General features: G+C 28.3%; 3 protein-coding genes and 1 long non-coding RNA gene across 5 annotated transcripts; 3 read left to right on the forward strand and 1 right to left on the reverse strand.

Moving 5' to 3' along the window:
- Positions 1-7,891: 7,891 nt before the first annotated feature.
- Positions 7,892-11,597, reverse strand: LOC127263368 (uncharacterized). Its single transcript, XM_051292356.1, has 6 exons — positions 11,416-11,597; positions 11,148-11,272; positions 10,008-10,104; positions 9,792-9,901; positions 8,794-8,868; positions 7,892-8,165 (listed from the first exon to the last, which is right to left on the reverse strand). Exons 1-6 carry the CDS (start codon positions 11,483-11,485, stop codon positions 8,115-8,117), a joined length of 528 nt encoding a protein of 175 aa, XP_051148313.1. The 5' UTR covers positions 11,486-11,597; the 3' UTR covers positions 7,892-8,114.
- A 2,775-nt stretch (positions 11,598-14,372) lies between these two features.
- LOC127263328 (uncharacterized) lies at positions 14,373-17,196 on the forward strand. The gene is made up of 4 exons (XM_051292304.1): positions 14,373-14,541; positions 15,380-15,565; positions 15,792-15,831; positions 16,883-17,196. The coding sequence occupies exons 1-4, from the start codon at positions 14,500-14,502 to the stop codon at positions 16,960-16,962; spliced, it is 348 nt and encodes a 115-aa protein (XP_051148261.1). The 5' UTR covers positions 14,373-14,499; the 3' UTR covers positions 16,963-17,196.
- Positions 17,197-19,673: 2,477 nt separating this feature from the next.
- Positions 19,674-22,776, forward strand: LOC127264218 (uncharacterized). Of its 2 annotated transcripts, none has more exons than XM_051293676.1 (4): positions 19,674-19,770; positions 20,000-20,136; positions 20,234-21,169; positions 21,653-22,776. In XM_051293676.1, the coding sequence occupies exons 3-4, from the start codon at positions 20,249-20,251 to the stop codon at positions 22,454-22,456; spliced, it is 1,725 nt and encodes a 574-aa protein (XP_051149633.1). In that variant the 5' UTR covers positions 19,674-19,770; positions 20,000-20,136; positions 20,234-20,248; the 3' UTR covers positions 22,457-22,776. The 2 variants fall into 2 exon arrangements, with proteins under 2 accessions (XP_051149633.1, XP_051149632.1); XM_051293675.1 differs by having other exon boundaries at positions 20,248-21,169.
- A 1,059-nt stretch (positions 22,777-23,835) lies between these two features.
- LOC127263923 (uncharacterized) lies at positions 23,836-26,229 on the forward strand. The gene is made up of 3 exons (XR_007841567.1): positions 23,836-24,446; positions 25,119-25,257; positions 26,142-26,229. It is a non-coding gene; the product is annotated as an uncharacterized LOC127263923 (long non-coding RNA).
- The last annotated feature ends 1,248 nt before the right edge of the window (positions 26,230-27,477 follow it).

Raw genomic sequence — 27,477 nt, forward strand, 5'->3', positions numbered from 1 at the left:
TTATTTTTCATATCACAATAAACTATAAAAAAAAAAACACAAACTCGCATAGATAATCAATCTCTAAAACTCAATGGATTAATTTGTTAATTATAATGATTCATGCGGTTTATATACCAATCACATTGATATGTTACGATTCGGTGGGTCTAATTATATATATATTATTTCAAATTATAATTAATATTTTAGTTTTTTTATACTATAAAGTATTCGGAAACAAAGGGTGTCTTCGTTTTGGGGGTTTGGATTTTGAGTTGAGATTTGAATAGTAAAAATTTTGAATTTAAATAGTTGTATGATGTGATATAAATAGGTGTTGATGTGATGATTTGAATTTAAATTGATTTTTAGTATAATATAAAAAATGAAAAATAAGTGTTTGATTTCATATTTTTTGGGGAAAAAATAGGATAAATAGTGGAAATTAAATTCAATCCCCCAAACAAACACAACCTTAATAAAAAATAATAACAATAAATAAATAAATTTGTTTGTCTTTGAGGGTACTTTTATGTTCAACAAAATAGTTTTTTTTTTTTTTTTTTTTTTTTTTTACAATTCTAAAATTATATAAATATAAATTTGAATGATAAAGGGAATAATTCAATTATTGCATATGAAGTATTATTTGCTTATAAAGACTATTTTAGTATTGTTATATTTAAATTCATGTGAAAAAATTAAATAGATACATATGATTTAAATTGATGAAGTATTTATACAGTACTCTCTCCGTTCAAATAATAAGTACATATTTATTTTTGACGCAAAGTTTAAAAAATAATAGTATTTTAATTATAATGAGTATGTAAAAGTAATGTAATGATATTTTTGCCTTTACTTTTTGGTATAAAAGTAATAATGTGATGTAAAATAAGAGTATTTTTGGAAAAAAATAGGATATTTAATGAAACGAGTACTTTGTAATTGGACGTCCCGAAATAAAAATATGTATACTTTGCACAAATACCTCATATTTTCCACAAATACTCATTCTTTACCTCACATCATTACTTTTACTCCAAAAAATAAAGGTAAAAATATCATTATACTACTTTTAACTACTCACTATAATTAAAATATTATTATTTCTTAAACACCCGCGCTACAAGTAATTGTATACTTTATGCATGGACGGAGGGAGTATTATATTATTACTAAATAATTAAAAAATATATTAATAAAAATAATTACGATATAATAAAAATAATTATATATTAAAATTAAAATAATTAAATACTTAAATTAAAATTAAAAAAAATTAAATTATAGATTTTAAAATATAATTAAAATATATAATTATATATATTTTTAACAAATATAAATTATATGAGACAATTAAAATAAAAAAAAAATGAACAAATTATATTGATAAAAAATTGTCCATCCTGATAAAACACGAGTGGGTTGAATTGGTCCATCTGTTCTTACAAACGCAACACAGAATGACACGCTACCAAATCTGATTGGTCGGACGGGTTTGGGCCCCACACGCCTTGTAGCCGTTAGCCAGTCGGCGCAATAACGGCAGCCGGTAATTTATATTTAAATATTTATGTTAAAAAATAAAAATAAATAAATTAAATAAAGGTAGGCACGCACTCGCACCCTTTTATTTAGTTGTGTTTTTATACTCCTCGGTATCAAATAATTTGTCTATTTTTTATTTTTGTACGTTGCACATAATTTATTTTTATTTTTTTAAATATAGTTATATATTTTAATTTTATTTTAAATTTTAATATTTTTTTATTTTAATTAAATTATTTAGTTATTTTAATTTTATTTTTAATTTACAATTATTTTTACTATATCATAATTAATTTTATTAATACATTTTTTTATTATTTACCAATTATACTTTACCTAAATTTTTTCTTATATATAACAGAGTAAATTATATAACACCCCTTGTATTTTAGTTAAATGCACAAGATATCCTATATTTTATTTATTACATGAAACTTCTTATGTTTAATATAAAGTTTGCACGAAACATCCTCATTGTCTAAAAACTGAAGATTTGTTTTAAATAACGACTTAAATTACGTAAGTTTTATACAAATAAAAACCATAAAATATCTTAAATAATTTTTTTTGAATAAAATAATAAATAAATAATTGATCAATCATTTATTTTTATAGTATTTGTAAAAATTATACAATAATTTGTCTCCAAAAAATTATAAAATGAATGATTAATCAATTATTTATTTATTTATTTTATTCGAAAAATTTATTAAAGATATTTTATATTTTTTATTTGTATAAAACTTACGTAATTTAGGTCTTTATTTAAAATCAAACATCAGTTTTAAACAAGAAGAGTGTTTCATGCAAATTTTATATTAACATATGGAAATTTCACGCAATAAATAAAACACAAGGTGTTTTATGCATTTTTATTAAAATACAAGAGGTGTTATATAATTTTATCCTGTATAAATATTATCTGAGACGGAGGGAGTATTAGTTTTGAGGTTTTATAAGGGGCCACGTTTAATAATGCCATTGGTTCACTTTGCTACATTAATGTACAATTTTTTCAATAGAGAGATCATTAATTGACAAAAGATGTCAGGTCAGGTGTGGTGTAAAATAAATAAATAATTAATTAAGGGTAAAAAAAAAAAAAAAAAAAAAATACTTTTTTTTAAAAAAAAAAAAAACAATTTTTTGACTTAATGTATATATATATTTTATGTATTTGTTGCTTTCTTTCACTTTCATTGACGCAGCCATTGTTAAGTATCGATTTCACTTATAGAAATTTCTATGCCTTCGAGAATAGACATAAATTGTGTTTTATTTTTATAGTTTGATTTTATTTAAATAATAATTTTGATATGAATTTTATTATATACTCTCTCTGTTCCACAAATATTATTCATATTTTTTTTATTTTTGTTCATCTCACATAATTTATTATTTTTTTAAAAAAATATAATAATATATTTTAATAGCATTTTAAGTTTCATAATTTATAATTTTTAAATTTTAATTAAATTATTTAATTATCTTAATTTTAATTTATAATTATTTTTATTAATATAATTATTAATTATTTTCGCAAATGTAAATGTAATGATGATGCATGCATTTGATTATAGTGATAGAGTTATATTATATTATTATTATTAGTAGTAGTAGTAATTTGTAACTTGTGTTTAAATAAGTTTGGAAGTTTTTGTAGAGTTTGTTTGAATGATTTTCATTATTCATTAGAAAAAATAAATTAATTTTTTTTTAAATTTTTTTATATTATACTAAAAATTAATTTTACACTGTAAAATGTCACACATTAATACTTATTTATATAACATATATCATTATTTCAATTCAAATTTTTTATTATTAATTAAATCTCAATTCAAAATAAACCCCCCAAACAAACTTTTGGTTCAAGGATTCGATGGGATTCCATGAGATTTGGATTTTAAAATCCTATGAAATCCATGTTTGGTTAAGAAAAAGAAGAAGAAGGTGGAATTTAAAATGATAGGGATTTGAAAATGGTGTCTAAAATCCTACAAATAAGGGATTTTTTTGTAATGGGGATACCCCTGTTACTTTTAAATCTTATTCTTAAAATTTTAATTTTTACATTTATATCCTCTTTTAAAAAAAATAATAGTATTATATTTATATAAAAAATTAAATAATTTTGACATTAATTATTATTTGAATTAATTAAATTTATATTATTTTTTATTGTACAATATTTTTTAAATAAATTAATAAATTCATTGTTTAAATTATTATTTATTATAAATTTTATTTGAATTATAAAATTATAGGGACGACCATAAGGCGGGTTCAGTCGGAACTGATATTCATCCCAAATATATATTGTTAAATCCGAGATTCAAATTGGATCCGATTATACTCGATCCGACCGAGACTATATCCGGTAAGACTTGATGAATCCGAAATTTTTTTTTTTTTACAATTCTTAAATTTTAATTTAAAATTACATATGTACGGGATCCAATGTATATTAAAATTTATGTATTTTATTAAAAAAATATTATAATAAAATAATGAATACGTTAAACTAAAAAAATATTTTTTATATAATTATATTATTCGAAATTATTTTTTGATATGTATGGTTGATATATTATTATATTACCTTGATCATGATCCGGATTCAGGCCTAATACTCAAATAATTGGACTCAACTTCAAATAAATAGGTCGGGCTCGGTCGGATTTCGAGTTTACGCGAATCTATTGTCATCCTATAAAATTATTGATATATTTTCAATTTATATTAATAATAAATTAGAGGTTTAATTTGTCAAAATGAATAAAATTCATAAGAGGACAATTATGTCATTTAGAATATAAAAAATCAAAATCCACGAAATATAAATCCCACCACATTTTACCAACCAAACATAATATGAGATTCCAAATCCTAAATATAATAAATCATATCACATATAAATCCTACTGTAAAATTCCAATCCCACAAAAAAAAATCCATGAACCAAATAGCGCCTAAAGGTATTCAGGATGATTTTTGTAAAAAAATAAATTTATTTGATATAATTCTATATATATATATTTTTTAAAAAATAATGTTTATTAATAGTATTAAAATTTTCTAAATTATACTCCCTCTGTCCAAAACACACTGCAACATTTTCTTTTTGGTATGTCCCAAACTCCCTACGATATTTCCAAAATATGAAATAATTAATTATACTTAATCTCTACCCCACACTTTAGCCCCTCACGTAATCCAAATAAAAAAAATAAAATATATATTTTTATCTCCATCACATCACCTAATTTTTAAATTATCTTACTTAAAATACTACCCACCTAAAAACTCGTGTCAAAAGCAAATATTGCACCTTGTTTGGAACGGAGGGAGTACATTGTAATAAATTTTTGTCATTTTATATTTGTATAATATCGTTTTGAACACTATAATATTTATCTATTATTGAACCATGTTAGTAATTTATTTCTAGCCGATATCCTGCACTATGTATGAGTTTATTGAAATATAGCATGTGTTCGTTCATTACTTTTCTATATGAGATGTGAAATTTTTATATTGGTAATATAAAAAATAATATTGTGTTTAATTATTAATTTTTTTGAAAAATAAGGGTTTGTTTGTTTAGGTGAAATTGTTCGGTTATATAAGATATAAAAAAATTGTATAAATAATACTCTCTCCGCCATTTATAAGAGTTACACTTACTTTTGGCGCGGTGTTTAAGAAATAATAGTATTTTAATTATAGTGAATAGTTAAAAGTAGTGTAATGACATTTTTGCATTTACTTTTTTGTGTAAAAGTAATGATGTGATGTAAAGTAAGGGTATTTGTGAAAAAAAATAGAGTATTTAATGAAATGTAAACTTTGTAATTGGACTTTCCAAAATAGAAACATATAAACTTTGTAAGCGGACGGAGGGAGTATAAAAATAAAAGTGTACATAATATTAATTTTCTGGGGGAAAATGTGTTTTTTGAGAAATCGTAAATCTCATTAAAAAAACACACCCTAAACTATATATATTACTCCCTCCGTCCCACATACTATGTTCACATTGCCGTTTCTGTCCTTCTCACATTCCATTCCATGTCACTTTCCTTTTTTGGAAAATAATTACATATTTTAATCTAATTTTAAACTTTTTAATTTATTTTTTTAAATTTTAATTAAGCTAATTAGTTATATTAATATTAATTTATAATCATTTATATTATAGGATAATTATTTTCATTAATACATTCTTAATTATCTACTAATTACATCCTTTCTAAAATAGTGTGTCTACAGTGTAGCAGACACGGTATATGAGACGGAAGGAGTACTTATATTAAGTGGATGTCTCTATTTAGTTTTTTTTTGTTTTTTTATACTCCCTCCGTCCACAAAAAAAGTATACAATTACTTTTGGCGCGGTGTTTAAGAAATAATAGTATTTTAATTATAGTGGGTAGTTAAAAGGAGTGTAATGACATTTTTGCCTTTGCTTTTTGGTGTAAAAGTAATGATGTGATGTAAAATAGGGGTATTTGTGAAAAAAAGTAAGGTATTTAATGAAATGTTTACTTTGTAATTGGACGTCCCAAAATAGAAACATGTATACTTTGTAGCTGGACGGAGGGAGTATTATTATTATTATTATTATTTTTTATAATATTGATCAACATTTGAGTCTCGGATAATTTGTTGAGTGGACAAATCCTATAAAAATTATATAATTATATTTATATTGGGTTTGTTCACTCTGTATTTTTGGATAATTCTATTTTTTTTTTCTTTTAAGTTAGTTATGAAAAATTATGTTAATAACATAAAAATACAATATTTTTATATTGAATTGTTAATTTTTTAAAATAAATAATTAAGAAATATATTAGTAAAAATAATTATAAATTAATATTAAAATAATTAAGAAGTGTATTAATAATAATAATATAACTCTATCACTATAATCAAATGCATGCATCATCATTACATTTACATTAGTGTTTCTCACTTTATCCAAGCGGTCCTTTATTATAGAACTCCTTTACAATATTTTTTTACTTTCTTTAAATTAAAAGTCATGTTTACTTTTAAATAATTTATTCCAATATATTACCTTTATCAAAATTTTATACACAACTTGAGTTTATTTGAAATTGTGATGTTGAAAAAAAAAAAAAAAAAAACATTAAATCATATATAAACAATTTTAACCTTGCATAAAATTTCTGTTAAATCAAATAATTCAGCACCAAATTTATAGGTTGCTTTATTTATTTATTTATTTCAAACACATTTCAACACTAATAATTGCTTAATGTATTCAAACTTAAAAAAATTCATTAAATCATACTTCAACAATTTTAACCTTGCATAAAAATTATGTTAGATAAAATAATTTAGCACGAAAAATAGGGTTGATTTTGTTTTTAAACACACAACACTATTCACTATAACAATATAATACTCTCTCTCTGTAACAATATAATACTCTTTCTCTGTCCCACGGCTGACCCATTTTCCCTGTTTTATTCTCACAAGAAATACACTTTCTATTAAATTTACCAATTTTAAAACAGATATAAATCAATTTAATTAAATTTATAACTTCTTATCTCACTCACACAAAAACTTTATTTCTATCTCACTAGTAATTAATATTTTTATTTATCTTTAAAACTCTTTTTTTTTTATGAAACTAATTTATAATATGATAAATAAATAAATAAATACTTTTATTTACTTTTATTATATAAAATTTCATTATTTACAAAATGATATTTATATGGTATATATTTAAAAATAATTAATCTATACTACCTAAATTTTCGTGTTCAAACAAAAAGCTTCATCTTTGTGTGAACATAGGGAGTATTTCATCTAATTAAATATCACATCAAAATACAATTAAATCAAAATTCAAATCAAACACCAAATTTTTAAATCAAAACCAAACACACCCTTATAAGAGGGAGAAATTAAGAATCGATTAAACAAACTCTGCTTCCTTATAAAGGAAACATTATTTCATTTTTACCAAAACATCAAGAGTGTTCTTGTTGTGAAAAAAATAAATAAATAAATAAATTAAAACCAAAAATTAATATATTACAAATATTCATTATTTTATATTACATACACAATTATTTATCTGCATCTAACATAAGAAATATATATATATTCTTTAAAATCATTTTACAAAACAACCACACTACAAACATACTACAAATATAAAGTATAAGCCACCATTCAATCAAAAATAAATGAAAAATCACTAACTAAACACACTTTCAACTAAATCAAACAATAAATTTAAATATTTTATATAAAAAAATAAGTATCGAATATCATTTTTAATTTAAAAATAAATAAATTTAAAAAAAAACAATCATATCCAACCCCAAAATTATACATTCAAAAACACCACATCCAACAACTATTTCACCTTAAAAACACATAAAGCATGAAAATCCAAGTCGATCAATCAATCGAAGCACATCTAATGTGTCATATAAACAATGCAATCTTCCAAGAACAAGAAAGTGAATAACTTTTAAGACAATAAACACATAACGAATCAAAATGCACCTTAACTTCGCTCTCTCGATTATTCTTTAATCTACAGGTACTTCGACTTCCATCTTCAACCCTTGGCTGCCCAGAATCTGCACTCGGACAACAAACAAGAGACATGTAAGAATAACCAACCAGAAAAGAGAAGACGAAACTAGACAATACAAGAAATCGAATGGCCAAATAAATTTATGAAACTAAAGTAGCTATATATAACCAATTCATTGCATTTCAATATGGCAATTTATTCCTAGTTTCCACCCCTAATTCAAGATCTCTTACTGTTGAATGATAAAAGCATAAATTCCTTGATCATCATTGTCTTTTTTTAAAAGGGAAAGAAAAACGAAAACCTTGAAAAAAGAATAAATGTTTATAAGAATAGAAATTGTAATCTATTTCTCGGGCCTTCAAAACATGTGTAGTAATTTTGATCTCAAATTTGAATATTTTTGAATTTCTCGACAAATATTGGGCAATTTTAGATGGTTCCAAAGTTGTGGAATAGAATAATTGACAAAATATTTTGTGAGCAAGTGAAGAGATCAAAGAGTCGACAGAACACACAGATATGAATGGAATACCTTCAAATTCCTATCTTAAAACTCAATAAAGTAAACGGTAGAATAGATTGCAGTTAATATATCTTCTTCATAATCCATCAAAGATTCGACATAAAGTTTTGCTTTGGAAGGATTAAGAATAAAGATTGAACATTACCTTCATGAAGTCAGCCGGAACCAACAGAGAATCTTTTGTATAGCCAGCTTCCTCGAGAACTTCGCTAAGAACTTTCTGTTAGATTACAGTAAATTGAAGAGAGCCATTACGGACCGAAGTTCAAAGTTTAAACTTTTTATGGAATATTACATCATAGTTCCATTTCTGCATCGCCTCCCTACTCTTCTGATGTACTTTTTGTCTAGTTACACAATTGTTTGCTTTTTCAATATTTAAGAAGAATATTAGTTTGCACTTTATGACATACAAAAATCAAATGCAAGTAAAAAAAAAAAAAACAAAAAAACAAAACAAAATAAAATAGTATATTTAGTAAAGAAAATAGGGGTGAGCATTGTTGGTCCAAACCAAAATTTTGATATATATATATTTCCGGTTTGGACTGTTCAAATTAATTGGTCCGGTTCGGTCTAAAACCGAAACTTATATTTTTCAATTTCAATTTAGTTATGGTTTCTAATTTTTAATTTCAGTTAACTAAAATAACCAAACTATAAAAAATAAAAATTAAATATTAATCAATAATACTCCCTGCGTCCCAATTAATTATGCTACAATGCCTAGGCACAAAGACTAAGAAATAATAGTATTTTAACGTAAAAGTAGTCTAGGTTAAAAGTAAAGTGAGGGTACTACAAGAAATCTATTAAAGAGTTAATAATAAAATAGTGAGATAAGTAGAAAACTAGTGATAAATTTATTATTATTTGTTAAAGTAGGGGTAATGAAATGTGGAGGGAATATACATTCTAATTTTGAGTATCTGTATTTTGAATATTAATATATATTAATAAAACATTGTTTGGTTTTAAACCAAATTGAACCGAATTAGGGTTTAGGGTTTGAAAAACTTCGGTTCAATTTTGGTTTCAATTTTTACAAGTCGAAAACTGATCAAAACTAAAAATTCGGTTCGATTCGAACCGACCGCATGCACATCCCTAAAATAAAAGGTAAGAGCGAGAAAGACAAATAACCTCTCTTTGTTGTTCGGATATAAATTGACCGGTCAAATCCCGCAATATGTCCAGCATTTCCGTGAAAGTAACCTTCCCATTGCCATCCGAGTCATAGACCTTAAAAATGACTGCTCTAAGTATAAAGGATTTACCAAATCAGCCAAGAGAAAACCTACGAACAATTTCAACAGGGGGATTAAAAGAATGTAAAATTCCATTTGCAGCATGTCTTACATTCGACTTTTTGCTGCAGGCTCGCGCGAGAACTGAATGCAGATAAAAATGCTACGAACTCCTTGAAATTTAGTCCATCCAGCATCCTCAACAATCTCTAAGAAATACAAAAACAAAACCACATTGTTTTTTGGCTTCATGAAAATCGAAAAGCAGGCAGGCATAGTTACTCAACCAACTAATAATACGCTTCGATGCATTTTTATCATTTCACGACACGTGAACCACAAACAGTGGGATAACATCAGCATAGAATACATTTGGTAAATTGTAATGCACAAAAACATACAAACCAGAATGATTGGAATCAGAAATTATATATACACAGCATCGCCACTGGCTTCAGTTGAGTAACAACAAATAATTTAGCTTCATCCTTTATGCGAAACAATCATATTATCTCACGATAACAACTTTCCTGCAATCCAGACGCTCCGTGGTTTTTATAAGTGTGTTTGTTTGGGGATTTTCTTCTACAAATTATTTTCCTTTAAAAATATCAAATCAAACACCTATTTTTTATTTTTTTTATATTATATTAACATCAATTTTATATTCAAACATATCATCAACTTCTATTTACATCTCATCAAACAATTCTTTCAAATTTTAAAATGTACTATTTCAAAACCCAAACCTCCAAACAAACACATCCATTTATCTTCAGGTCTCCTGATACTTAAGAACAGCTTAGACATTGCATTCCTATTTAACATACATTGCATGAAAACACATTCTGAGTAGTTCATCATTCTTGTTTTGTCCAAAGCCACATCTAAATCCAAACATAGAACATTTTGGCAAACAGAATGAGAGATCAGCTCTAAAACCTAATTCTAAAACTGTGTCATGTAAAATATTTGATTTTTTAACAACTTTTTTTAATTCAAAACCATAAAACTTTTTTGAAGTTGGATCACAATTTATAAAACAAGTGACAAACAAACCATCAATGGTAGCAAATTCAAAACCCTGATCAAATTCAAAACACAAATTTTTCACTAGTTTTTGTCAGCCACATAAAAAAAATCGAAAAAAAAAATATATCAATAAGAGGAATTAATTCAATTTTAGGGTTTAATGCTCCAATTCTAATACAAAAACCAAAATCACGAAATTCCATTAATCTAATTGCAAAACCTGAGAGAGAGGATTGACTGCAAATTCCGGTACGGACATGAACTCATCGGCGGCGATGAAGCCTCCTCCATTCCTATCCAACTGGCAGAACCGCTGGTACAGCGACACGATCTCCTGCTGCGAAACTACAACAAATCCATCACAATCGACGGGAATTCAGCAACTAAATTTTTCAATAAAAACCCCAAATTACTTATTAATTTCCCCCTGGAATTCACCGAATTAGGTGGCGACAATAAGCGAAATGCGGTGCAGAGAAGAAAATTACAGGTGTGATTGCTGTGCTCCTGAACGTCTTCTATGTCGTATTGAGTGAGCACGGAGGAGGTGTTGCCCATGGCGGAGGGATCTGGACTGGACCGTACGCCGGAGGAGTAAGGGAAACGAACGACACACTCGAGGCAAACTCTTCGAAGATTTCGAGGTTCAGCTTCTTTCCTTAAATGCGTTTCATTAAATATTTATGGTGTTTTTGTTTGTGTTAATAATAGATGGATTATTTTTATATGCGTATTAAAAAATAACACTAATGCTGTGTGTATTTTTTTATTTTTTTATTTTTCTTTTCTTTCAAATCAATATATTTTTTAAAAAATTAATAGTATATTATATTTATTTATTTTTTTATATTATCGGTATAATTTTTATAATTTCTATATTTTTTAAAAATAATTACACACTTTAATCTCATTTTAAATTTTTAAATTTTTTTTTAAATTTTAATTAAACTAATTAGTTATTTTAATCTTAATTTATAATTATTTATATTATAGGATAATTATTTTTACTAATACATTCTTAATTATCTACTAATTAAATTCATCCTAAAATACGGTGTCTACAGTGTAGCAGACACAAGGTATGTGAGATGGAAGTAATATTAAATTACTTACTTACTTTCTCTATCCCACTTTTATGGTTGGCTTTTTCATTTATGTGTGTCCTATTTATTTTGTCACTAATTATACATTTTAATTTTATTTTAAATTTTTTAATTTATAATTTTTTTAAATTTTAATTAGATTAATTAATTATCTCAATTTTAAGTTATTTTTATTATAAAATAATTAATTTTAATAATATATTTTTAATTATTTACTAATTATATTACTTTTAAATTCTTGTAAAAAGACACTATATCCGTAGCTAGGACGAAGAGAGCTATAATGACTCATTTGAGTTGGAGACACAATATTTAAATAGATTTAATTAGTTAATAACAATGAATTATACAGTTAAAACTTTATTACAGTAATTTTATACGAGTAGTTTGTTGGTAGTTTTAAAATAAGAATTAATATATTCCATATATATTTATTTATAATTAAGATAATTTAATTTTATAAAAATAAATATAGATAAAAATATTTATTTATTGATAAGAGAGATATAAATTAAAAAAAATAATAAAATTTAAGTGTGTCCAAATATTGTATAATGTTAGGGTGTGTTTGTTTGGGGATTGGATTTTAAATCTACTGTTCATCTCATTTTTTCTCCCAAAAAATCAAATTAAACACCTATTTTTTATTTTTTATATTATACTAAAAATCAATTTTACATACAAAATATCACATCAACACCTATTTATATCACATCATACAACTATTCAAATTCAAAATTTTTACTATTCAAATCCCAACTTAAAATTCAAATCCCCAAACAAACACTTTACTGTATTATAAAGTTAATTACTTCGACGTATGTTAAGAATGTATCGATTTAATAATTTATTAAAAATAAAAATACGTCAATTAAAGTGGAATAAATAAAAAAGAAAAAAATAGTTGATAAAAATGGGACGGAAAAAAATATATTAGGGTGTTTTTCTTTAGGGGTTTGGGGAAATTCGAGTTTGGATTTAATTTTTATTTGAATTTTGAGGTGAGTTTGAATTTATATGTTTCTTTTGTGTTTAGGTTTGTGTTAGATTTAGAGAGTTTTGACGTGTAGATTGGATAATAATGAATATAATAATATAAATATGTACTAATTTGATTATCAATTTATATTATACCTACATATATTTCTAAATTTTTATAAAAATTTTTATTATTTACCATCATTTCTCTCTATTTCTTCATTTATCTCCATATGGGAGACAAATAAAAACGGAGAAATTGAAATAATTTATTTATTAAGTTTCATTTATTTGACTCAAACAAATAAGAGAAATGATACAATTTCAATTTATCTGGCCTCATTTCTCTGTACCAAACACAACCTAAGTGACTACAGTAATTTACACTAATTTGATCTATATTAATTTTACTCCAACCATAACTTTTAATTTTCATTCTAAAAATATATTTCCTATATATTCATCTTTAATATTATTTTATATAACTTTTTTATATTTATAAATTACATCCAAACTTTAATTTATTTTTACATTGGATCCATATACATATAATTTATATTTTATTTAAGAAATTATATATATAAAAATTAACATTTATAATTAATACTATTACAAATAAAATAATAAAATACATATCACTTTTAAAAAATAAAATTAAACATTATTTTTTTAAAAAATAAAAATGATATCACTTTCCAAAAAGTAAAATTATATATTAATTAAAAAAATAAAATTATATATTATTTTTCAATAAAATAAAATTACATATAATTTAAAAAAAATCAAAATTACACAACACACCAAAAAAATACAAAAAAAACACCACAAAAATTCACTCCAAAAATGGAGTAGAGGTACAATGTTACTCCATTATGGAGTAACACTGTACATATCTGCAAAAATAGGGGTCGGACACACATGGTTCGCCTAATGTGTTATGGTTTGTAGGGTATTAAGTTCGACCGAAATTTATCCAGTGCGCACTTTCGGATAGCGACTGCGGATCTCCACATCATAAAAAAAAAAAAAAAAAAAAAAAGAGGATCGGGCTTCGATTTTTATACAACTCACTGCATAAATTGATCTAAGTAACATAACTAATATTCAAACAATATATGAGTAAATTATTCGGCTAAAATGGGTTTAAACAAAAATAAACATAAATCCGCTCTTTAAAAAATATATATATATATATATATATTTCGCATAAAATATTATTTAAATTAAAATTAAATAAAATTTCAAATTCAAACCAATACACAACTTTAAATTTCAACTTCCAACCAAACACTTGCCTTAAATTTTAAGGCCCACTGTGAAATACCTATCCTGCCCTTCCTTCCTTCGTTTTGACCGAGGAATGGGAATTGGAAAATGAATCGAGAGACATCTCGCAAGTCTGTGTCTATCCAATTGCACTAATTCACAGTGCAATTTCAGTTGCTATTTCAGCTCTCTCTCAATCGGAAAATTCTTTGTCCGGCGGTAGGTATGTCGCAGCCATCGCGTCCCAAGACTCCCGATGATCAGACGGTATGCGTTTTTGCAGCTCCCGATTCTCCATATTTTTGTTGTTCTTTATCGGTAGGCCAAATTTGTTGCGGAAGCTACGTTCATTTGGAATCTTGCCGTCTATCTCTGGAATTCGAGACTCTTATCTGCTTGATTTGATGTAATCTTGCTTCAAACCCTGTTTCGTTTGTTAATTAGGCGGTTACCGTGTAGTTTTGGAGTAATGTTCTTAAAATTGTGCAAATGTTCAATCGCAATTGAAATTCGGAATCTGTAGGTGCAATCTGTGTAATTAGGAGTGAAAATTAAGCGCAGCGGTGAATGTGAAACTATTTGAATCCTTGTCGTCGAATTAGGTATTTGATTCATGGCGGATTCATACCTGTTTCGTACATTTTCAATTTGACAGTGTTCTACCTTGCTGAAGAAAACCTGTTTGTTTGAATCTGTATTTTTTTTTCCTGTTTGGATAAATATAGATATTTATGGTTAAATTTAAAGTGGCTGAATAGAAAATATGTTCTATGTTTTACAGAAATTTATCCTATAGTGATGTGGGGTGAATTGATTTGTTAGAATTTTGTGTCGATTCTGAAAGGGTTCATAGCTGCTTGAACTTGTCAGGTGTAATATCATATAATCAAAATTTAATTCTCTTTACAAAAATGTCTTTTTCTCTATACTATTTCTGCTGTTTCCATTTGATCGAGGATCGATTATGTTCATATATGTTGGAGAAAAGTTCTTAAAACTGTGTCTCAAAATATTTGTTTTGTATACTTTTTCTTTGATCAGTTTGCTGCAGCAGCAGTGCAAATCGGCTAATCTTTTTTCATCTTTTTATTGATTTATTACACAGTTGATGTATATTCGTGTAAAGCGAAACAAGTCAACTTACTTTCTGCAATGTTTACCAAGCGAGACGATTCAACAAATTAAGGAGAAGTTGCAACAACTCATTGATCAGCCAGCCGCTGATCAACGCCTGATATTAATGCCAAATCAAGAAGTATTAGATAATTTGAAGTCACTTGCAGAGCAAAAGGTCCATTGTCGTCTTCTTCTTTTTCATTTATTTTTATTTTATAATTGTAATCTGCAAACCAATTTAAAAGCCATGCTGCATATCATCTTTTGTTCAAACTATAAAGTTTGGCGAACTAGTATGGTTTTCGGCATTTGTTTTACCCTTTGAATTGCAATTGCATTGGCATATTTTTTGTATCAGTTTCAATTCTTATCCTTAATTGTCATGCTGTGATTTTTTTCAGGTTGAAAATGATGCTGTTGTAGCTCTCACCCTGAGAAAAGGTTCCGTAGCTGTTTCATATATAAAATATGTTTTGAGTATTATATAATTTGTCGTTTATGTCCTATATCTATCTTTTGCCGCAAACACTTTAATTTGATTTAGCTACAAATTTTGTCAGTTTCTGTCCTATATCTATCTTTTGCCGCAAACACTTTAATTTGATTTAGCTACAAATTTTGTCGGTTTCCTTCTCTTGTCACGTGTGAAAATGGACAAAACTTGAAATAAATGTACTATCTAAACAAAGGAAGTGTAGTGCCGGAAAAATGGCTCTCTCATCATGTTCATCTAGAAACAAATCCTCTTAAGATATTTTGACTAGTTTGCTTTTCTGAAAGCTTATAACGACGTCAAAGTGATTAGAATGCTTTTAGGAGCTGTATTGTATGCACTGTCGTTTCTCTGTTCTATTTCATTTGCTTGGCGTGGAATCATATACTGATGACGTAGTTAAGGTCCATTTACTAGTTTTAGGTGATTTTGTTGTTAGGTACGAATAATTGTGAAGGTATTATAAGAAATGATGTTTTGTAAGTATGTATATATATTATATTTTTTGGGTAATATTTTTGAGGTATCGTGTAGCTGTTTTTGGGCTGCAAGAACACACTCTTAATTTGGAATGAAATTAATAATAGAAACAAAACTTTTGTGTTTGTTTAGAGGTTTGTATTTTGAGTTGGAATTTGATGTGTTGTTTTGAATGTAAAAATGATTTTTAGTATAATATAAAAAATAAAAAATAGGTATTTGATCTGATGTTTTTCGAGAAAAGAATTTGGTGAATAGTAGAAGTTACGGAAAAGTATGGCAAACAAACACACCCCAAGATAACTCTCTTTTCTTTTTCTCAGTCCTGTAGCATCTTTTATCATTTTAGGTTTCATATATTGAAGTTCCTCCGATTATCCCGGTAAAACTTCACCTGTATATACACCTTGTAAAAGAACTGTCGGGTTTAGCACTTATATATATGTTTTAATCTGTTTTTTCAAGTCGTATGGCAACGTGGAGTTGATTGATCGATATCCATTTACTGTTTTGGCGCAGATGATGATGAATTCGAAGACGTAAACATCGAAAGGCCAAATGATTTTCACCAGCCTCGCGAGGCTGATGGAGGCTTCTAAGTGTCGTGAGAACACACCTGCACCCCGTGTTGTGTGTGGACTGGAATTAATGTCGACAGCGGAGGAGCTCGACTGATTCTTTTACATTGTATGCTGCTTTTAACCTCTTTTTACTCTACAGCATGTCTGTCTGTCTGTTTGTCTGTTGTTACACTTGGTTCTTCGATGGCATTGTGAATGAGATCGATGTTTTTTTCTTTCTTTTCTCATGTCAATGTATTTGAATTTTATTCATCTACCGTCTCTCCGGCAATCTAATTTATGTCATAGTTCATCTTTCTAATTGTCTATTAAGTTTAGGACCGCAAATGGATGACTTGATGGCGTGAGGGTCACTCGTGATCTATGGGTTCAAACCGGTCGCTTATGAACCTCGTCTGTCTGTCACCTATAATTTGTTTATTAGATTTGACCGGGGTTGGGGTCTAGTAAATTTATACATATTTCATTTAGGGTGTGTTCGTTTGTAGGATTTTATCAAAATCCTACTATTCATCCAAAATTTTACCCTAAAAAACATCAGATCAAACACCTATTTTTTATTTTTTATATTATACTAAAAATTAATTTTACATTCAAAACATCCCAAACCCCCAGACAAACACACCCTTAGAATAAACAATAGTATTCATTTATAATTTTATTATTATTGTTATTATTTTATGAATAAATTATACTATCTCCATCCTGTTGCTAGGTCTCAAAAAAATGCAAAAATACTTCATTAGTCATTAGCATCTTAGAGAAGGGCATTTGTAAAATTTTATTTTACACAAATATAAAAATATTTTTAATGTTAATACAATAAATGTGACCTAAGAGGGGGTATAATATTTAAAAACTAATATATTTGATTCTAAATAAAAACATAAATTAAGCAAAATTTTATATAAATAAAAAATATCTTAAATAATTTTTTTTGAATAAAATAATTAATTAATATTTTATTTTATAGCGTTTTTTTTTAGATAAATTGATATATGGTTTTTACAAAAGAAAAAAATTATAAAAATAAATAATTGATCAATTATTTATTTATTTTATTAAAAAAATAAAAATATTTTATGTATAAAACTAACTAGCATGGGTCTTTACATTAACACGATTTTAAGTAGTAAATAATACAGTGTTATATAATTTATCTTTATTTTTATTTTTATTTTTATTTTTTTTTGTATAATATTTTTTGTTTTATTTTTTTTATTATAAAAAAAATAATTATTACTCACTTTTATTAAAATTCGTGTCCGGTCAAATGAACACATATTTGCACTACGGAGGGAGTATAAGGGAGTATTATTCATTAGCAATAATTTTTAAAATTATTATTAATGAATTTGTGACCGTGAGGTTATAGGTTCTGACCCCGACGCCTATAGGTCCCCTTGCCACACATGTTTCGCCTAGTGTGACTTATCTTGTCGGGAATAGTTTGCAGAGTATTAAGTTCGGTCGAAATTTACTCAGTGCACACTCTCGGATAGCGGCGGAGATTCTACGTCATAAAATAATAATAATAATTTTTAAAATTAAAAAAATTTCAAAATATTTATTAAAAGAAAATCTAAAATACATCTCTTTAATTATTTTCATAATAAAAAGCATTTGAGTTTCAATATGAGGTGTAGTTAATACAAATGTTACAATGAAATAAATATTTATTCTTTGGTACATTTGGTCGGGAAGTTTGAATTTTAGATTTAAATTTTAAATAGTAAAATATTTTAATTTAATAATTACATGATATGATATGATATAAATAAATTATGTAAAATTCTTAATGTAAAATCTTATTTCATTTATTTGATAAATATATATAATATTGTATTATTAAAATATATACTAAAAAAATACTAATTTTCTATTATAGTAAAAACAACATAAACTATTATAAAAATACTCTTGAATTTATCTAAATTACAAATAAATTAAATATATACTCCATTATTTATGTAGTAAAAGCAATTACAAACTACTATAATATTACGTATTTTTACTAATCAATAATATACTAATATTATTTATTAACCTATTATGAAAATCCAAATACTTACATTGGCAAAAGGGAGTATTAATACTATATTGTTGTAAAAAATAGTAATATTTGTCTAATAATAATAAAATAACAATAATTTTTTATGCTATAATTATTTATAAAAAAAATTATTATTTTATAATGTACAAAAATAATACTTCAGTAAAACATAAAAATGAGACTATTATTTTTTAATATTATTTTAGAATGTACACAAATAATAAAATAAGACTTTGATCAGAGGAATTATCTTATTATTTTTGGAAGAATGTGTTTGACAATTAGCCGTTAGCTGATTCGATTAGTGGTTAGTTGTTAGCTAATTTGATTAACTTGTTTGACCAGCTGATTCGATTAACGGTTTGTATTAAAACGTTTGGTAAAATGACAGTTTAATATTAACTGTTTATATATAAAATGACAATTAAAAATATTTATACTTTATTTTTTTTAAATATTTAATTTTTGTTTATTCTGATTTAAAAATTATGATAATTTTTGTTATTTAAATAATATCATTTCATTTCAAATTAATAATAAACAAATCCATTGTTTTTTTTTCTTAAATTGATATATATATATATATATATTGCTTATATACTTTTAAATATGGAAGCATGAATTATCGAAATAATAATCACATAACTAGAGTAATTAAATTAAAATAAGTGGTGTGGTGCGGTATAATAATTAAGGCTGAGAAAACATTTTTACAATATTTTGTGTCAGCGTCTTTCTTCCTCAACCGGCTTCGTCTCCGACGCGAAAATTTTGTAAGTTCAATCTCTATGGGGATTTGCATCAATCTTATTTACGCTTTTCTTTATGTTTGTAATTGCATTTCGATCTCAATTGGGAAGATATCGCCGAGGTTTTGCCATTTCAGCGAATTATGGGTGTAAATTGGTTAATGTTGGCCGACTTACACCGATTCACACACGATATAGCTATTGAATTGATTATGTTGCTGACATCGTATTGTGATTTGCTGTTCTGATACAGATCTGTACCGGCCGAGTTGATGAACAATGGGTATGATGAACGGGAACAGTAATTAGCTGAAGAGTTTAAGGGCTGCGGCATCAGCCTGATAATGATTTTAATTTAATCATCTAATTGTTAACGATTTTGTGCCTAATGTAAGATCATTACGTGCTCATCACATTAATTGATTTGAACAAACTGCCTGGCACTTAAACACTCAGTTTTTTACCCCTTTTGATTTGATTGGTTTAGTTTTTCTATTGCAGCATGAGTTCTCCTACTGATGATATTGATTTGAAGCCGGAGAAAATGGAGGAGGAGAAGGAGGGAGGAGCTTTCCACTGTGATCTTTATGATATGGATATTGTTCACAAAATAGCTCAGGAATTTCTTCCTGGTTTGGGCTCTGCGTGTATTGACAACACGACAGGCGGACTCTTCAGCAGCCCGGCTTCTGTGGCGGTCGAAATAAGACGAGAAATGGTGGATTATCTTGTTCAACGAAGTGAAACTTTCGTGGCTGAATCAGTGGTCTTGGAAGCTGGACCGAATGAGGATATTACTAAGGATCCGTATGATATTATCTCCGATTTTATTGATGATTTCGCAAGTTCGAAGAGGAACTTTTTTAGCAGGGTTTCAGGTTGGCTACTCAGCGAAAGAAGAGAAGACAAAATAGACGATTTTGTGCAGGAGATGGAGATAAATGGGTTTTGGCTGTTGAATAGGAGAGAGTCGATTGCACAAACTCTCTTGAAAAATGTTGATTTCAAAAACCTTTATCACTGCATCATGAGCTTCAAGACTGAGGAAGAGCTAGAGGAGCATAAATCCAAATGCAGTTTTAGGACCATGATGTGTGCGAGCGAGGGTTGCAATTCTATATTTAGTGCAGCTCAACAGGACCATCACGATTCGATTTGTCCTTTTAAAATCCTTAAGTGTGAGCAAAATTGCTCGGAGAGCATTATGAGGCGAGAGATGGACAGACATTGTATCACTATTTGTCCAATGAAGCTTGTGAAGTGTCCATTCTATTCAGTAGGTTGCCATTCCTCCATTCCTCAAAGTACAGTCGGTCAGCATCGATTGGAGGATCTTAGCTGTCACTTGCTCTATGTACAGCAAGTTGTTCACAAAGAAGCATCAGAAGATGATCTGAAGGAAAGAGTGGAAGAGCTAATCAAGGTACACATATTTGGAATGTTATATTTATTATTGTTTGAATATTAAGTCAAAAAAGGTCTTCTAAGATGCATCTTGTCCTTAATATTATCCACCGTAGTCCTAAATTAATGTCTTCCGGTCACTTATATGCTTTGTTATAATACACTAACCTGTTCTCATCACTTAGTGAACATTCACAGGATGAGTTTGGCCATGGTGTGGAAATTAATACCCTGAGCCATCATATTTATTCAGATTAAAGATGAAATGTGCATAATGATATAATTAAAAAAAATTAAACTAGTAATGTCACGCAAACATTATTATCCCATCCCATTTGTTTATCATCCCATACACTTTTCTTTGTTTCCCCAGCTTATTTTTTATGAATCCTTACAGTTTGCACTATCATTTTCCTTTTCTTGTTCAGTAGCTTCGATGTCCAATTTGTTTGTGAAACATCAGAATTTCAGTATTATTATTTTTTTGAAATTGTGGTTGCAGTTATCTTCTCCAGGACAACTTGCAGCAGCTCGTGATGCTCGATCCCTAACCTATGCCATCAAGGATCTCGAAGCAAAGCTTGGGCCCTTGAAAGTCAAGACAACTGAAAAGCGTGATGATGAGACGGATGGCGACTCACCACACAAAGTGGAAAAGGATGGGGAGTCTCCAAGCAAAGAGGCCAAGCCTGGAGAGTCTCCAAGCAAAGACGGTAAGTCCGGAGAGTCCCTAAGCAAAGATGCTAAATCTGGAGAGTCCCCAAGTGCAGCTAGACAGAGTGTTAGCTCAAAAAGCAGTAGTGATGGCGGTGAGGATCCGTCTCAAGAAATGGAGAAGTTAGTGGAGTTATCTAATGTAGATGATCAATCCGAGTTAGTGCCACCTGTGAGCGAAAATTCTACAGCTTCACTGTCTGCACAAGAAGCTAAGCAGGAGAAGTTGTCTCAAGACAACTCCAGCGAATCTGATAAAGATGAAAATGTTACTTCATCACCAGTCAAAGTGGAAGAGAATGACACTTCAGCTGCTGCATTGGATTCACAACCACATAATAGTGAAAACTCAGTATCTACTAATGAGACTAGAGAGGTAGAGGAAGAAAAGCCGAAGTCGGATTCCGAGTCTGACAAAGAATTGGAAGAAGGACCTGGGAAGGGAGAAGAACAACCGAGTTCATCATCACCAATCAAAGTGCAAGAGGAAGACCAAGTTGATCAAGGGGAAAGTCATGTTGCCTCAGCAGCAGATGATGAAAATAAAGATGCAGCAGCAGCTAAATCATCTTCAAGTGAGGAATCTGACTGATTTTTAGGCGGCGCGTAGATCTTTAATTAGTTTATAGAGCCTATATCTTGCCCTGGAAGTTATCCCGGGGCGACAAATTTTGTTGCCGACAATTGGTTGTGGGAACCCAGTTAATGGAAGTCCCATGGAAAATATCTTGGTTAGTGCTAGGAAACCATTTTTTTTTTTTATGCTTCAAAATATTTTTTCATTAGAGACTTTCAAAAATTTAGTGTAAGATTTCTAATGATATATATTGCTGAACTTATCTCCTGTTACTGAATATTTTATTGTAGTTTTGGGGGTTTTTATTTTTTATTTTTATAATTAATATCACTTTTACAGCATAAATTGTGTTTCTTCTGAATGTGATTCCATATATGACATGACTTTTTGTAATATTCCATTATTAGCTTGCATTCCTGGCTCCTATATGACAAAGCTTGGCCAATATATGGTACAGAAGTTCTGTAAGTAATTCGATTGCTGTTGAGGATTGTTCATTTAAGCACCTATTAATATCTCGGGTATGTGTTGAACTATTAAATACAGAACTCCATAGGTTGCCAGTTGTTTTTTCACAAAAATTTAGTTGTTCAAGAATTTTTTATTGGCATCATTAGTCAATCTTTAGAGGCTCTCTACCACCAGCATGCTAATGTAGTAATGTCTGTCTAATTAATCTCATAGATATCCCATGTGTGATTATATAACCAAAGGGGTCAATGCTTTGAAATCCGAAGTTGTGCCAAAACAAGAAAATTTGATATTAATTGGTATAATTGAGCTGTGATATTCCCTAGATATTTCCTACTTCACTTTATGGACCTTCAGATTCTAGATACTATATGTTTCATCCATTTATTTTCAAGCTCAAAACAGGGGATATCAAGAGTTGGGAGTTGGAGGTCTTCACCTGACTTTGCCTGTCTCATTAGTTCCTGGTTGATTGAGTGTCCTCCACGCCTCAACTCCAGTGGAGCTCACTTATTGATGGAGGTATCTAAATTATTTACGGCCAGATTTTTTGGATTCTTGTATTTCCTCTTCTGGATGATTACTATTATTTGGTGGTGGAGCCTAGAGGGAAATAATATTATGAGCATTTAAATTATGTTGTGTGTTGAATGAATGTGTGCAACTTTTTCGAAGATAATTTGTTAGCTGATAAGATCCTACTGTTTGCATTTTTGCATCCTTTCATGCTATTCTGGTTACAGTTGATGGCATCAGCCAATTGGAATGAAATGGCATATTAACACTTAATCTTTTTAATTTTCTAATTTGATTATATGTTACTAGTTATGATAAATAAGCTTTACTTGTTGCAAATTCTAACTTGGTTTGAGCTGTTCCAAGTATCATGTTGAACAAGTTGTTGAGTTTAGAGTATTAAATGTATAACTTCTTCTTATTCTTTTGATTCCGTTGGTGATAAGAGGATTCTTCCTATTTCTCTAGTATTATATTGTACATATCATAGATCAAATGGAACAGGCCTTGCTCCAATTTTTTTTATGTCGGACATGAGGGCAGGATACCACTTTGATCAAGTAATGGTTCATGGTAATGCTTATTGGTTTATTCTTGCTCACATCTTTTATAATCTTGCCAAGAGTGGGATTCTTTTTCTCTGCTTGTTAAGGTAACTTTCTTATGGAACTTTTGGCTTCCCTTTGTTCTTTTTTTTTTACTGAACTTACAAAAATTTGAACATTTTGTATGCCTGAATGAAGAAATTAGCACATGAGGCCTCTAGGGAGAGATGTCAACATGAGTGATCTGCTCTTCCAGCTGAATAATTGTTCAATGTATTAGATCAAAATGGTTTTCTTGCTTATACAGAACAGCTGATGCATGGTTTCCTGGTAATAATTTTGTGATTGCTGTGACATCTCACATATGTTCAGTGTTCTCACCCAGGACAAGGCACAAAGGAGAAGCTAATGAGGAGTTGGAGTAAAATCGTATTGTAAATGAACTAATATAAATCGTGAAGGAAGATTATCTGGTTAGTGTTCCCCTATTCAATCTTTATTGTGTTTAATTTCCTGGCATCTGAAGTTCAAACAGCTTTGTTTGTTTCCTCAGATGAAGTAATGGATTCTGGACTGATAGAGTATATCTCTTCCATGCATTGTGTTTCATATCATTAGTTATAAAGTTTTAGCATTAATCCAGTTAAAATCATATATCAGAAGTTCTACGATCAGTGTATTCATGAGTTATTGAATTCAGAATTATTAGTTGAGTAGTGATCTCGGAGCAACTTCAGCAACCCGCCCCTTAATTTTTGAAATTTAAATCTTTATAAAGTTACAGCACGCACTTCCGTTGCTAAGATGATATTTCATTACCAAACATATGCGTGTAACCTTCGATATTTATTTCCCTTCTGTAATGCTTAATGTTTGGAACCTGCAATTTTCACAGTACTCGGAACTTGCTGATGGGATATATATAGTAATTTTGTTGCGATGCTCAGCTATAACAATATTTCTGGTGCAGTGTTCTTGTCACTGTAACAGCTCTTCCTTTCGCTGCAACAAGTGGAAAATTGTCATGATCGTCAGTTCTATGATGTTATATCTTAGTTTGTCACTAGGCCTCTTTTATTAATTTGCCAATGGCACCAATGATTCTGTTTTATTAGCTGACTAAGTTGTGGTTGATTGATGGACAGATGCATTTCTTTTTCAAGAAAATGTGTGGAGTATGAGAGGCGTGTCGGGGATGAAGATCGGATTGTGGCCAGGAAGAAAAGGCCATGGGTTGTGGAGACCACTGCCTTTGCTTGAAAGATGGAAGAAAAACACTGAAAGGTATTTATTTGTTCATGTTTGTCTATTTTTAACAGTGAATAGAACCATGTGAGGGAAATGTTGATCTATAATCTTACCCAATATTTTTATCTACACATGAAAAAATAGGGAAAAAAATAGAACCTATGGTAAACACTATTTTAACAAAATTTCTTCATCTGTTATATATATGGAAGTTTTGTGGAATATTTCAATGGATTCACTTGTGAACAAGTTCTGAATTAAGAAGTAGAAATTCTGTGAATTGAATTTCCTTAGCACCACAGCTCTAGACAAGCATGATTGTTTATTTGTGTTTTGGGATGTTTTTGGCATTTATGGTTATTTTAGTTTTGATTTTATTTGTATTATGTTAGATATGTGTAAGTGTGTCAGTAATATAAATAATTATATTTTGTATTGAATTATTAGTTTTTTTTGTAAGTGTATAGAAGAGAAAATTGTAGAAAATATTCCTCACGCATATCATTATTATTTTTGTCTTGTATTTATCTCTTTAGCAGCATATATCTCCACGCGCGGCTATGCATTAATGTATATATATGTATATTGTATCATCTTTATTTTTGTCTTGTATTTATCTCTTTAGCAGCATATATCTCCACGCGCGGCTATGCATTAATGTATATATATGTATATTGTATCATCTTTTTTATATATAATATTCATTGAGAGTCGTAACACAAAAAAATTGTTGGATGAACAATACATAATCCTCGATGTGATATTTTTTATATTGCACACTAAATAAAATACATAATCCTATTTGGTCACACTAAATGCAATTGTACAAAACTACATTATTTCTCTCAAGGTGCAAATTTGATGGCAAACTACCTATAACTTTGTACCTAACTCATCTATATATATATATATATGTGCAGATATACACCTAATGCTTTCAATCCATGGAGAACAACTCATCTATATTCAATTAGGGCAACATTCCACATGAAGTATTAAAAAGGTATGTTTTCATTCTTATTTACACTATACATATTTCATACAAATTGTCTTTGATTTAGTTTCAATAAATTGAAAGTTTTTGCGACTATAAAATCAATAATCTCTAAAAAATTTCATTTGTTTAAAACAGGTGAGCTATATGGAGAATAAGAGGAAAGTCTCATTTGCCCTACTCATTTTTTTACTAATTACTCGGATACGAGTAACTGTTCAATTACTTGAGAAGACAACCGTAACAATATCAAACAACCTTCGAGATAGAAGTGACATTTTGATTCATTGTTTTTCTTCGGAAGATGATGTCGGAATTAGAACACTATCATTTGGCGAAGACTTGACATGGTCATTCCGTGTCAATTTTTGGCGATCGACAAAGTTCTACTGTGACTTCCGAACTAGATTTGGCTATGGAGACTACGCCGTGTTTGATAAAAAGTTAGAGGAGAAGTGCCATTTATTGTGTTTTTGGACTATTAAGGAAGACGGGCCTTGTTTACAACGAAATATCGAAGATGGAGGACCATGGTGCCAACTATGGAAGAATAATCCCGATCGACCTAAAGAAGTAACATACCAAAATGTGCAAAAAGAATCATCAAAAGATGATAGAATCAAATTGTAGAATAGAAGTGAAAGAAGTAATTTTCACTTACAATTTCAAGAACAAGTCATTATTTCTTTGGTTGATGTATTTTAATTTTACATGCATAACAGAGACTCGTTCCATCCCATAGAAATGTAAACATTTATTTTTGGCGCGGTGTTTTAAGAAATAATAGTATTTTAATTATAATAGATAGTTAAAAGTAGTGTACTAACATTTTTGATGTAAATGTAATAATATGATGCAAAGTAAGGATATTTTTTGGAAAAAAATTGAGGCACTTAATAATATATTTATTTTGTAATTGAACGTCCCAAAATAGAAATATTTACTTTCTAACTGGACGGATGGAGTATTATTTACCTTAAGACTTTTTGTGTTTTTATTTTGTATTGAAAGAGGTATTTTGTGTTTTTATTTTGTATTGAAAGAGGTAGATTTGATGTGCCTCGAGTAGGGTACTCACGGGTGAAATCAACACCCTGCTGATTTGACCAAATTGAAAAATTTAGTACTCCATCCGTCTCGGTATTCATTTCTATTTATATAATTTTCAGCACCTGTTGAATAGCTATAAAAAAAATGATATTATATTATTTGATTATATTAATTAAGTGTAATTATCTTTTCAGCAAGGTGCTGAATTAAAA

The sequence above is a fragment of the Andrographis paniculata genome, unplaced genomic scaffold, assembly GCF_009805555.1.
Source record: "Andrographis paniculata isolate CXL003 unplaced genomic scaffold, ASM980555v1 Contig69END, whole genome shotgun sequence".
NCBI classification, from domain to species: domain Eukaryota; kingdom Viridiplantae; phylum Streptophyta; class Magnoliopsida; order Lamiales; family Acanthaceae; genus Andrographis; species Andrographis paniculata.

Excerpts from the sequence above, each read along its gene's own strand:
- LOC127264218 (XM_051293676.1), top strand. The coding sequence starts at position 20,249 with ATGAGTTCTCCTACTGATGATATTGATTTGAAGCCGGAGAAAATGGAG. Across the intron at positions 21,170-21,652 it reads GAGTGGAAGAGCTAATCAAG|TTATCTTCTCCAGGACAACT; the intron begins GTACACATATTT and ends TTGTGGTTGCAG.
- LOC127263368 (XM_051292356.1), bottom strand. The coding sequence starts at position 11,485 with ATGGGCAACACCTCCTCCGTGCTCACTCAATACGACATAGAAGACGTT. Across the intron at positions 11,273-11,415 it reads GGAGCACAGCAATCACACCT|TTTCGCAGCAGGAGATCGTG; the intron begins GTAATTTTCTTC and ends GATTTGTTGTAG. Across the intron at positions 8,869-9,791 it reads TATCCGAACAACAAAGAGAG|AAAGTTCTTAGCGAAGTTCT; the intron begins GTTATTTGTCTT and ends GTAATCTAACAG.
- LOC127263328 (XM_051292304.1), top strand. The coding sequence starts at position 14,500 with ATGTCGCAGCCATCGCGTCCCAAGACTCCCGATGATCAGACG. Across the intron at positions 15,566-15,791 it reads AGTCACTTGCAGAGCAAAAG|GTTGAAAATGATGCTGTTGT; the intron begins GTCCATTGTCGT and ends GATTTTTTTCAG. Across the intron at positions 15,832-16,882 it reads AGCTCTCACCCTGAGAAAAG|ATGATGATGAATTCGAAGAC; the intron begins GTTCCGTAGCTG and ends GTTTTGGCGCAG.